This window comes from Lagopus muta, chromosome 4, assembly GCF_023343835.1.
Source record: "Lagopus muta isolate bLagMut1 chromosome 4, bLagMut1 primary, whole genome shotgun sequence".
Lineage (NCBI taxonomy): Eukaryota > Metazoa > Chordata > Aves > Galliformes > Phasianidae > Lagopus > Lagopus muta.
Window position 1 is genome coordinate 38,628,886 of NC_064436.1, and position 13,456 is coordinate 38,642,341.

Consider the following 13,456-nt stretch of genomic DNA (forward strand, 5'->3'; position numbering starts at 1 on the left):
ATCAAGCGCACATGGCATTTCTGCTGTTAAAACGGTCCTCAGGGACTATGGCTCATCCTTTCCTGACAGACAGCCACAGGCCCTGCTAGCTGCCCTGCCTGGTGGCCTGGGAGCATCTGTCAAGCTGCAGCTCCAGCTGCAGCTCCAGCTGCAGCCCGGGCCCAGCACAACACACAACCCCAGGCACTGCACACAACGAAGTTCCGCAGCAACACTTGAGGAAAAGTTTTGGTTGTTTTTTTTCTTTTTCTCTTCCACTCCTATTTCGTAACAGAGCTCCGTAACTCCCCCACCACGCCCCGCGCCTGGAGAACCCCGCTGCTGGGCCCGCGGGCGAGGCAACAGCCGCAGCTGCGGTGGCGGAGCAGCCGCCGCCTGACGCCGGCACCGAGCGCTCCCGGGCGGCCCCACCAGCGGATCGCTCGCTTCCTCCCCCCCCCCTCCCCATCACCGGGGTTCCCGCCCCGCCGCTCCCTGCCAGCGGCTGAACTTCTCCGAGCGGTGCTCCGCCGAACTCACCTGAGGCTCCGAGAGGGTCGGGCGATCATCCTCTCTGCCCCGCGCCGCCCGGCCGCCCACCAGCAGCCGGAGCAGCCCGTCGCCCGACGGCAGACTCCGCACCGCCCGCCCCAGTCCCGGCAGCATCGCCCCAGACCTCCTCCTCCTCCAGGCTCGGCTCGGGGCGGGCGTGGACGAGCCCGAGCGGAGGGCGTTTCCTCCGGCGGTGTGTGCGAGGCTCTTCCTTCCCGCCCGCCGTCCGCCTGGCGGTGCGAGCCCCGGGGCGCCGTCCGCCTGCTGCTCGGTCCTGAAAGCGGATTTCAACAGCTGCATTTATAAACAGGGTGAAGAAAAATCCTGGATTTCTCCTACTTGAACGCCTGCTGCTTGTACAGCTGATAAATAATAATCCTTTGTCTCGCACTAGGTGATTTACTAGCCAAATTGCCCGGCGTGAGGGAACCTGATTATTACCAACCAGTGCTTCAGCAGAATAAACACTGTGACAGCACAGAAATGAACAGCTGAACACAAAAGAAAAACGTCCCAAACGTCCCAAAGTTCAGTATTTTCAAGTGCAGTCAATTCACAGCAGCAGAATGATTTGCAGAGCAAACTGCAATTGTCATTTACTGCATATTAGCTTATCCCACCAAATCCTCATGACCACGAACACAGGTTTTGTGCTCAGTGCAGAGCTCTGAAGTGAAAGGGACCCATGGTGTTACAGCAGGGAAAGAGAAAAGTGCTGGATTCAGGTTTTCTCTGCTGTTGGTAATGTTCATCCACAGCAGTACTGCATGCTACAAAACACAGCTGCACCCCATGGTGATGAAAGGCTCTTCAAAACTGCAGATCTGGAAGAGCATTGCTAACATGGCAGAACTCCAGGGGACTAAGACCCCACAACTCCTACAGCTTCCAGCTGGGAAGAGGGAATGCATGTGTCCCTCTCCAGGAAATGGGAAACAAAGTAGTATGTTGTTTCTACAGGCCAAGAGAGCAGGCAGAATGTTTTACCCACTAGGCCTTGCATTGCTGCCACATTAAAACAATGCCTTTACATCACTGCCACATTAAAACAGTGACCTTACCTCTTTGAAAAACCTGCCCTACGTTCATATTTCTCACCTCTCAGATTGCATCATAAGGTAACTTCTGCTTCACTCTAAGAGTGAAGCATTCTGTGGCTTCTTATTTCTTAACCATTTGCTGTAACTTTGCATCTCATACCTCAAAGCTATCTGCAAAACACTTTTAAACTAGCACCATGCAAAACTAACTTTTGACAAAGAAAATCTATATATACATTTAGCAGTACAAAAGTTTACTAGGGAATGAATAGCAATACTAGTAAAACCAAGAAAATTCTTGTCCCCTGCTCACAGGGGCCCCATCTGAACCCCTGGTTCAAGCAACAACCAAAAGGAATGAAGGGCACTGACATGGAAGCCCAGGTGCTCCAAGTCCCAGTGGATAGTTCTGACATCACATAAGGAGAAGAACTGGTGTCCCACAGGTTGGTATCTGTCATCTAAGCAAAGCACCAATGAATCCCAAAACCAACCACCTAGAGGGCTGAACCTGATTTCAGGCAAGTCTCACTACTTATCCTTAAGCCATTAATAAACAGCCAGAGCTTTCCAAACAGTCACACAAATGAAATCCAGACTCCTACATTTTCACAGAGAAGGTAGCAAATAAAATTCTTCTGATTCTTTTGAATGGGATGACAATACCAAGGCTATCTGCTGTAAAGACAGCAACTTTTTCCACTAGAGAGAATTAGATTCCCTCCACAGGCAGAGAACAAAGATCTGTCTTCAAAACCGTAGCAGTAAATATTAGCTTGCTAATCCTCCTGCTGGGGTGTGTGTGTGTGTGTGTGTGTGTGTGAGTGTGTGTGTAAGAGTGAAATGAGACCTATTCCTGACTTACACAAGACAGACAAAAGCTCTGCATTTTCTATGGAGCAGCGGATCATTCAAGTAAGATTTCCTGACCAGACTGCTGGAAGACACAACACTAAATGGGAAAAGATCTGGATTCTGATTATAGAAATAAATTCTGACTGAAGGAATGGGAAGTGCTTAGATTGGATGGAGGGAGGATCATAAATTGCACTCTATACTACAGAGCTGCCAGGCTGCCTAGATTGCACTGGAGTATTTATTAAGTCACCAGATACCTGAATTGTGATTGTAAAAGTTGTATCATCATAGTTCCAGGGCCATTTGAGGCCCAGCTGCTGCAGGGACCAGCAGGCCAATCTGCCATCAGTGCGACTATGGAGGAGTTCAGCCTGTGCCCTTGCTGCAGCACCTACACCAACAGCCTCAGCCAGTCTCAAGTACTTCAGCTCCTTGACTGCACTATTAACACAAGCTTAGAAAACCTTTATTAACATACACAATTTTCCTCACTTGAGCAATTGTAATGACCTGCACTAGTCCTTTGAATGACTTAAAATATGAGGCAGAGTACATGTAATGTCATCAGAGTGGGACTAGAATTGGCACTTGTTGGGACCATATCAAAACACCACATCCTTGTATGTGGGCAGCCTTGGCAAAGGCTCCTCACAACGCTCAGGGCTCTCAGTACATTCTAGCTTCTCCCAGAAGCAATATAACAAATCTTATTTTTTTATAACAGACATTTAGTAAAAGATCCAGGTAGCACCACTAGAATTGACTGTAACAAGAAGTTTCGATGAAAAATAACAGAACAGGGAAAAGACTGGTGTAAGTCACTTCATGCACCACACGTTGAAATGCATTGCATATCAGGCACCCTATTTCAAGTATTGTCTTAATGAGTACTGCTAGAAAACAGATGAACACCATAAAAAATTTAAACAGAGAAACTGAAAGCCAGAGAAAGAAAGATACCAGCACAGCAAATACAAAGCTGTTGGCTGCCTCCTGCTTACCCCAGCTGACAGCGCATTCACAGAAGCTACAGAACATACACAACTTTTCAGAAATAAAAAAGGTTACTATACTTTGTTCACAAAGTAATTAGATTGCAAAACTGTTCATTACAAGAAATGGTTAAATTTAAGGTCAACAGTGCTATTAAACTGATTAGCAAAAATGCTGACAGGGTGTTTCACTTGTCAAGGTTTAAGCTTACCTCTAAACATGGAAGATACAGAGGAAAGCCAGGTCAGGTTAACCTGCATATTACAAGTTTCTCACATTTCACCCCAGACCATTTGATACCTGTCACTCTCAGGACAGGATCCTGCTGCAGGCTGATCTCTACCACCACTAAGTGACCTGGCTGCTGTTCAACAGTTAAGTGGCTGATGGACCCCTCTATTGCTGCTCTTCTCAACGGACACATTCTTCTTGCAGAACCAGAAAGAATCCATCCAGGCTGCTTGGGATGTCAGTCATGGTTGCAGAGCCACTTCCCACTCTTCTAGAGCTTACAAAATACATACTTAGGAAGCTGAAAAATTTAATGCTTACTTTCTAAGAATGAATTACACTGTTGTATATAAAAAAAGTATACTTGTTAATTGGGAATAGTAATTTGGATGTGGGGGAGTTTGGAAACTCTCATGGCCTTATTTTGAATTAGGTACTTAAATTATAAGGTGCTAGACAGAAATACGGTACTTAGAAATGCAGTCACATCAAGAAATAGCTGAAATCAAACATCAAAGAGTTCAGAAGCTGTGCACATGCTTAGCAGCCCTGCTAGAGACATTCTGGGCACAGACCAACAGGTCCTGTCCCACTTCTCCTTGTTTCTCCCAAGCTCCACACAGGACAAAAATGGCAGTGCATTCAGATGCAAAGAAGTGCACGGAAAAATGCTTTGCAGAAGATGATTGATACACAATAAATAAGTATTTAATTTTCTAGTTATCAAAGTTGCAAAGGAAAGAAACAAAGACCCTGCAAGTGGACATCAATAATCAAGAGTAGAAGACCAGAACAAGAAATTGAAAAAAAAATCTTACAAAGGGGTTATTTGTACTTTCACTGCTCTTGTAATAATCCCTTGTACACAGTACTAATCATGTGAGAATTCACTTGTTACACTTAACCTTTGGACTTTTTGTGAAAATAAATCACCAGAAGCTTGCAAGTAAGATACTATTAAGAGACTTCTAATTACTTGTAGTAGTTACTTGTAGTACTCATAGTAACCTTGCAGACTCCTGTATTTGACTATAAACATAAAATCAATTTAATTAAAACTTCAATTTATTTAAAGGCTGCTGTTTCTTATTCTAGGAAAAAGGCAGGTAAAGATGTATCAGTAAATCTCCTTCCTCTCATACATATACAATTCTCAATACCATTGTACCAAAAAACACGTTACAGTCTCAGAATTACATGGGTCCAATAGCCTTTATGTTACCCAGTTGTAGTTGGAAATTTACCTTTGTGATTCTGCAGAAGTGATTAAATACACAAATCAGAAGCAGACATCATGGTGCATTCAAATTGAAATATGCTCTTGTCATCTTTGCAATTACAGTAATTTTTAAGATAGTCTGCTCTGTGGCAAATAGCCTTTGTTACTGCTAAGTCATCTATGAACAAGCACATAAGCACTGAAATCCTGATTTAGAAACAACATTCAGCATTGCCTCATACATTTATTACATGATAATTTACTAAATGGAATTTTTTTCTCAAGTAATCTTTAGGCAACTTAAATACATTTAGTTAAAGACACAAATTATATTTGCCCCAAACAATGACTTGGTGCTAACCTACAGAATAATACTTGAACAATTCAACCAGGGTAGCTTTTAAAGTATTTGCAAACGATACTTTAACACGATGGAAAGTGTAACAAAATGGGAGGGTAGAAAGGTCTTAAGCTACAGAGAGGGAGGATCTGCTAAGATATAATAGCAGAAGAAAGAGAAATAAAAGGGACCTCCAGGGACAGAGCAACCACAACTTCGCTGGGCAGCCTGTTCCACCACCTCATCATTCTCTCTGTAAAGAACTTCCCCAACATTCAATCTAAACCTTCCCTCCTTGAGCTTAAAACCATTCCCCGCTGTTCTATCACTGCTTATCTTAGTAAAAAATTGATTCCCCTCCTGTTTATAAACCTCTTTTAAATACTGGAAGTCTGTAATGAGGTCTCCTCACAGTCTTCTCCAGACTGGACAAGGCCAGTTCAGTCAGCTGTTCTTTGCAGGGTAGGTGCTCCAGCCCTCTGGTCATCTCTGTGGCCCTCCTCTGGACCCTCTCCAGTGGCTCCACATCTTTTCTATATTGGAGGTCCTAGACCTGGATGCAGTACTCCAGATGTGGCTTCACAAGAGCAGAGTAGAGAGGGACAATCACCTCCCTGTCCCTGTTGGCCACCATCTTTTAATGGAGACCAGGATATCACTGGCCTTCATGAGCTGCATACTGCTGGCTCACATTCATTTTTTCATCCACTGGGACCCCCAGGTCCTTTTTCACAGGGCTACTCTCAAAGAGTTCTTCTCCCAGTCTGTATACATACCCAGGATTACTCCAACCCAAGTACGAAACTCTGCACTTTGCTATGTCAAACCTCATTAGGTTCACATGCACCCACCTTTCAAGTTTGTTGAGGTTCCTCTGAATGGCATCCCTTCCTTCTAAGAAGTCAACTGCACCCTCAGCTTGGTGTCATCAACAAACTTGCTGAGGATGCACTCAAACCCATCATCGATGTCATTGATAAAGATGTTGAAAAGCATCAGTGCCAAGACAGTCTGCTGGGGGACACCGCTCGTCACCATTTCCCACTTGGACACAGTGCCATTCATCATAACCCTCTGTTTATGGTCTTCCAATCAATTTCATATCCACCAAATATTCCCCCCCTGAAATCCCTATCTGTCCAATTTAGAGATAAGGATGTGATCACAAACTCAAACACACTGAGGTGTGGTCATGGCAGCCAAAGCATGGTTGAAAAATCCCAAAGTTCCTGTAGCAGCGTCAGCCTCTCAGCCACTTATTCATTACCTGGGTTTTCCTAGCTCACCCTGTATCCCTCATCACCCATAAAGAATACAAGAAAATACCACTTTTACTCCTGCTCCCTCAGCCAACTGCTCTAAAGCCCTGAAATCTTTTTTGATAGTTCACAAGCTTCTCTCAATTACTTCATCACTGCCTGCCTGAACTATCAGTAACGAGTAATAGAGGAGTGAACTAGATTTGGGAGTTTTATGGTTATATCCTTGACCCAGGCCCCAGGGAGGCAGCACACTTCCCTACGGGTCAGGTCCAGTCTGCATTCCCTCCATGATGCCCTCCATTCCCCTGAGAAGGGGAACCCTTCTGTCTTTCCCGGCAGAGGCAGTCTCCACACACAGAGCTGACCACCTTGCCCCTGGCAACATCTTAGGCAAACCTTCCCTCTTCTCCTCATTCACCTCCCCTTCACCATCCAGTGCCTCAAACCTGTTACTTAGGGAAGTGAGGTAGATGGGAAGGGGTTTGCCCATGACACCAAGCCAGGACTGTCTTCCAACTCTCCCCATCTCTTAGGTTCCCGTCCTCTGACTGACAGCGACAGGGCAGGGGGGCATCACTTTTTGGGGGCACCTTTCTCTCTAGTATGCGTCCAGTTCTGGGCTCCCCAGTACAAAAAAGACAGGGATCTCTTGGAAAGAGTCCAGCGGAGGGCCACGAAGATGGTGAAGGGCCTGGAGCATCTCCCCTATGAGGAAAGGCTGAGTGAACTGGGTCTGTTCAGCCTTGAGAAAAGGAGACTGAGAGGGGACCTGATCCAGGTCTATAAATATCTAAGGTGTGGGGGGCAGAATGGCGAGGCCGGACTCTTTTCAGTGGTGAGTGGAGACAGGACAAGGGGAAACGGCCAGAAACTGGAGCATAGGAAGTTCCGCACAAACATGCGCAAGCACTTCTTTACAGTGAGGGTGACGGAGCACTGGAACAGGCTGCCCAGGGAGGTGGTGGAGTTTCCTTCTCTGGAGATGTTCAAGACCTGCCTGGATGCCTACCTGTGCAACCTGGTGTAGGGAACCTGCTTTGGCAGGGGGGTTGGACTCGATGATCTCTGGAGGTCCCTTCCAACCCCTACAATTCTGTGATTCTGTGTGATTCTGTGATAGTATACCGGGGAGTTACTCCACCAATCAGTCACTCCCACTCCCTGATGGTCCTTAACTTCTCCACCTCCTCCTTAAGCTCTGCCACCACGCCGAGCAGAGGAGACCTGAACAGCCACATTCTTGGGCAGGCCCGCTGTCCGGGTCGCCACAGTCTTCCAGGAGCGACCTCGCCACCTGGTGGAGACTGTGATAAACCTAAGATCTCGGAGACCGCCTGTAGGTAAAGCCAGTCTCCCGGATGAGGAAGGGCAGAGCTTCAGCGCCCCGCCGCACGACCACCGGCTACTGCAGTACGCTGCGGGCAGCGCGCACGCACTGACCCCTCCCCGCTACGCACCTGACGGATAGCCGCACCGCTGCCCTCCCGCAGGCTTTTTCTAAGGCAAAGGGCGTAGGAGCTGTTGTCTGCCGGGCAGCTCCGAGTTCTCGGGGTTCCCCTGGCAAAGGAACCTGCCCGAACCGCCCTGTAGTTGGACTGTGTCACTGCGGTTGTGGCCGGGGGGGCTCCGAAGCAGCCGACGTCGGCCACCAACCACCACTGTAGTCACGTCTCACTGAACCGAAGACACGACGCTGAGAAACTAAACTGCAAAGTTCTGTTAGCGTTAAGTCAGGCATGCTTTTATTAGCTGGGGATATTTCCACCATAAGATGACGTGATTCGGAGTCCATTAGATTTCCACGGACTGTACATATTCATCACTTACCCGCGTGCTAATTAACATACACACGCCTATTCCGGGGGGGTGATTGAGGAGCGGTCCAGCCTTCTACTCCCTGGTCTCTGCTGCCGCCTGGCGTCCTTTTAGCGCCATGACAGCCCAACCCGGCCTTTTCCTTCTCCCACTGCCTTCCTCGCTCCCCCCCTTAGGCGGACTTTCTTCATTGACGCACGCTCAGTGGGAGAATGCCTATTACAAGTAATTTATAGGTACCAAAACCCTAACGTTTGCTCACTCAGCACTTGGCCATTATTTCTAAACATCTTCTCGTCCTTGGATAGAGATAAGTTCAGCAACTTGTCTTTTAATAATATATACTGGGATGTTGGAAAATAAGGAGGATGGAGGGGAGTACCTTGACATCTGCCTGTTGCATCCCAGTCTATTCCTGAAGTGAGGCAATTCAGCCTTGCACAGGGGTTTCTTTTCACGTTTGATAAGCCTACTTGCATCTTTCCACTGTTGTGTTTAATTTGCAGAAGGTCTCTTGTTAAAATAGAGCAGCCTTGCAACATGCTTTCTAGTCTCTAATGCTACATTCATAACTATTCACAACATCTAAAGGCTATTATAGTTCTGCAGGCAAGAATTAACATGACATACAACAACTTAACAGCTATATCTCTAAAAGTACACTACTAAAATATGATTGTATGGGAACTGCTGAGTCATGGCCTGAGCCTCTGATTAATCACCTGAGGTGAGCCTTGAGTCAGCCAGAGGAGCACAGGTGAAGGCAATTCACCTGTGCTGCCGGAAGGGGTGGAGCCTGGCTCCACTCCTCCTGGACCTATTTAAGAGCTGGCTACCAGTGGGGAAGGATCTCTTCTGGAGATCCCTTCTTTTGGTATCTTCTAGTGAGCTCAACCCAAGGGTAAGCTCTTCCACTTATTCTCTTTTTTGATCCTTGTTTGCTTTGCCTTACTCTCTTGATTATATTGCGATTATAACATCTTGATATCTATTGATTATACACAACTGTATTGTGATTATAACATCTTGGTTATACATATGATGTATATTTATTTCTTCAAATCATCATCAAATGAACAAACAAAAAAATGTCAAATGCTGTGCATGAGTGGCTGCGCTTTGGGGATTATTTCTAACATGCCACAAAACAAAACAAAAACTGAAATGAAACTATCCTAATTTGAAAATCAAATTGTAAAATCTGGGCTAAATCTGGCTGAAAACCCACCATTAAGGTAACAAAACATTAGCAAGAACAAAGTTTCAGAAAGATTCGTCAGTTATGCCAATTTGCAATTTTAATTTAAAAGATTAAAATTTTATTTTAATACCTTTACCGTCATCACTGCAAGTTCATTTATTCCTCCTCCCTTCTTTGTCCCTCTTTATATCACAGCAGAAATCACTGCGTCAGGTCAAACTGCTGGGTAACTACCTGTGTTTACACTAAATGGCAGACAAAACAAATTACAGAAGCCTGGGCCAAGACAACAGCAGTTTACAAAAAGTGAAATAAGGTTAACAGATACGCTTCCTTTAGGTTAATATGAAGGGAGAGTTTTAGGAACTTCAACTATTGTATCGTAGCTCATTTCAGATTATGCAGTCGTGTCCCCCCCCAATTCCTTCCCCCTCTTCCAGAGATCTGTGAAATAAAGTGGTAAACATGTACTCTTCAATATGTTGTTCAGTGAGAGTCCAGTTGCAAAAACATTACACTTGCATAAACATGAAAACGCATGAAAAAGCAAAATATTTGTAATTAGTAAGTCAGTCTTAAATAAATTCACCTAAAATAATTAAATAGAGCAAGAAGTCATGTTCTTTCTATTTGGATTTTTTTCAAGCATGTTTTAGTAGTCAATTTGAGACTGAAACAATTCATCATTGAACACTCAACAATTTCATGCAGTAAGTCTTTTTTTGTTGTTACATTTTTACATTTTCTTTACAAATGTAATACATACGTTACATATTTCATTTCTGCAATTAATTTACTTTAGTGAAATTCTACAACTTTTATGGAGAATTTGCTGAAGTCTTTAGTAAATACAAATTGTTCCTTTCAAAAAGAAATCCGTATAAACAACAACATACAGCACTGCCCTTTGACATCTGTTAAGAATCTGTACTTTGAAGGGCTGCCATAACATAAGAAAAAAGGCTTCAAGACACGGCTATAGTAAGAATCAACCATATGGTAGGAAAAGAAATCAAAGGGAATTAATTTTGTAAAGCTATATGCCTAAAGCTGAAAATGAGAGAAAAGCAGGAATAAAATGAGTGGGTGACTCCAGGGTACCTGCGTAGCACTAGGATGTTTTTCTTCAGAGGACAGGGAAATATCATCCCTGGATACATTGAACAAAATGTTTCCAGTTGAGACACTAATTCCGTTACAGAAGGCTACATCAGTGAGGTGTCCCCAGGGTGCCGTGTCTCATGTTCAGGGAGAATACAAATCCGAACAGGTGTAAAGAAAGGCGGCTGAGATGGCCAGGAGTGCCACAATCTTTCCTTGCAAACAGAGGCGAGGCAAGCGCCACTGCTTAGTCTAGGAAAATGGAAGGTTGACAGGGGATACAATTTCCATCTAAAAATACACAGGAGTGAAACTGCGGGGAGGGAGAGGAGCTATTTAAATTTGTCTGTGACTAAACATAGTCTGGAAATCAGATGCAGGTTACTGGCCATTGAGACAAACAGAGGCAAGGGTGGTCTTCTGATGGGAACAGCTGAGGGGGAAAAAAAAAACACAACACTTAAAATGTAAATTCAGCTGGGAAGAAACCCTGTAGTACCTCGGGCAGGAGAGACAGAGGCTCGGTGATGTTTTGTGTCTGATTGCTGCGTCCATCCAGGTTGTGTACAGGGAGGTGACAGCCTCTGATGGGCAGCTGGAGATGCGGGATTCTCTGAGGTGCTCGTTGTCCTTTGGTCACTTATGTTACTTCTGATTTACATACGATGTTTCAACAAAAATATTGGCCCAGTGCAGGTTTCATTTTTCTGCCTCTGACACCCAGATCTGTGTGGCAGCTAACCTTGCAAAACCAACAAGCAACCAGAGTTTTCACAGGCCACAAGAGGGCTATAAATCACTTTTGTGCTGGTATATAAATATGTGCTGGTGTGTGCAAATTTGGTACAAGTTCTTAAAATGTATAAATATTAACTTTTCCATTTCTTTTTCTCTCCATTCCTCTTGTCAGTAAAGAGTAGATGTCTTGTATTTACTGTGGGAACAGCTATTAGTTGCTTTAATACTTTTTTTTTTGGGGGGGGGGGGGGGGAAGCAGCTAAAATAAGGCCTCCTTGACATGTTCCCAGGTCTCACTGCTGCTCTCATAGACGACTTTTTTTTTTTTTTTTTTTTTTTTTCTTTCTTCTTTCTTTTTTTTCTTTCTTTTTTTTTCCTCAGAGAAACATAAGTTTAAGGGCTGTTGCAAAGGCCTAGAGAGGCTTCTCTAAGTGCTGTTTCTTTGTATGGATTTACCTAAGTTGCTATAAAATCCAGGTCTGTTCAGTCAGTGAAATAGGCAAAATGTTTTGTTTTTTTTTCTTTTGTTTCCAAATTTTTGTAAGTGCATTGCTATGCCTGTCGATGCTGTTTCACCAGTTTACACTACCCAGATTTTTGTATCAGCATGCAAAAACCCCACAGAGTATTGGGTGCAGTGAATTGACTTCCTGAAAGTGACACAGGAACACAATGGCCAAGCCCCAGAGGGCATCACCTGAGTGCCTCTGGTTGAACTGCAAATGGCTCTTGGGAAAAGGCTGCATGCAGCTGTGTGACTGAGTTAGAGGTACTGGTGGGAAGAATGCAGGAGTGGTGTCATGGTGGAGCTACGTTGGCTGCTTCTCATCTGCCAGGCAAAGTGCTCATCATGCTCTGGCTTGTACCCGTCCCCTCCCTTGCAATACCTTACAATAAGAGATTATAGGCTTAGCTGCACCTCTTCTCCCGTGGCATTAATTAATATAAACAACTGCAGGGATCACTCTGAAGGTTTGGATGTTTACATGCCAAGCCCTACATAATTGGTAATGGCGGCATATGTCAAACACAGCTTTAACGCTTCACTCAGCAAGCCCTTCCTGCACAGCTGATGGATGGCAATTAGACCACGCCAAGTCAGAGGTTCCTGTGCAAACACTTTCCTGTTGTTGAGGAAAAATAGATTTAAAGAGTAAATAGGGTGAATGATTGAAGCAGCTACTCCTGCAACAAGCTGGGCTCTGTTAAGAATGGGAAATATGAACTACGAGGTTTTTCCATTCATCAGTATGGTTTAAGTGATATGTCAGCTCAGGGTAGGGTAATACAGTAGTCAGGAGCTGTGCAGGAATTTGGAAAAACTGGTTTCAATTCTTGGTCTGACATCTGATTCCTAGCACGTATAAATGTTTATTACCTCTGGTCACCAGCTGCAAATGGCAGCTAATGCTTTGCAGCAGAGCTGAGCATGAAGCTGTCCAGGCTGCAGAGCACTGGGAAGCTTCATATAGGTTTCAGCCCCTAAAACAATCCATGTTAAACATGATAAGGAGGTAACCTAAATTTCCTCAAAAGGCCGCTCTTGTTCCCTGAAGTGAAAATATTGGGTTGGTGTTACATTGAGTCAGGCTGGTGTGGAAGAAATGTTGAACCTGCAGCGCAGGCTGTGGCCTGCACGTAGGTGGTCCTTCCTTATCTCGGACAGAGGGAATGAAGAAGATTGAAGTAGCTCAAAGTTTCAGTATGAATGATCAAGATTCAACTGTGTCTGCTCAGTTACTGCGAAGAAGTCCAGTAGTAACAAGCACTTATTCCCTTTGTTTACATGGTTTATATAAATTTAGGGGGACATAATAAAAAAGATTTATTTTATTAGTAACAATTACATTAATAATAATAATAAAAAAAAAGTGCTATAAAAGAAAAAAAATCCAAGTGCTGATAAGCTAAAATAAAGAAAAAATCAGGATACAAAAAGACCAGAAATCCACTTATAAAACCACTTATGCCCTATGATGTTAATGTTTTAATCTAATGAAAGCTTAAACCTTAAAAGCTGGGCTGCCCCCCAACACTGAGTGAACCAGCTATACAAATTGAAGTTGTAATACAGGAATATGCACCACTGGAAAAACAAGCTGACAAAGGTGAGAGGGTATAGCACAA

The 13,456-nt window shown here is 44.4% G+C and overlaps 1 protein-coding gene across 2 annotated transcripts in view; it reads right to left on the minus strand.

The window, feature by feature from the left end:
- The window catches only part of MCUB (mitochondrial calcium uniporter dominant negative subunit beta), a 36,310-nt gene extending 28,299 nt beyond the window's left edge, over positions 1 to 8,011 (minus strand). Inside the window, exons 1-2 of one of the 2 annotated variants that reach the window (XM_048942415.1) lie at positions 7,932 to 8,011; positions 520 to 805 (exon numbers count right to left, since the gene is read on the minus strand). In XM_048942415.1, coding sequence (XP_048798372.1) covers positions 520 to 645 — 126 coding nt within the window. In that variant the 5' untranslated portion in view covers positions 646 to 805; positions 7,932 to 8,011. Of the gene's footprint in view, positions 1 to 519; positions 832 to 7,931 lie in introns of those variants that run through there. The other variant, XM_048942413.1, reaches the window with a different exon arrangement.
- Between the last annotated feature and the right edge of the window lie 5,445 nt (positions 8,012 to 13,456).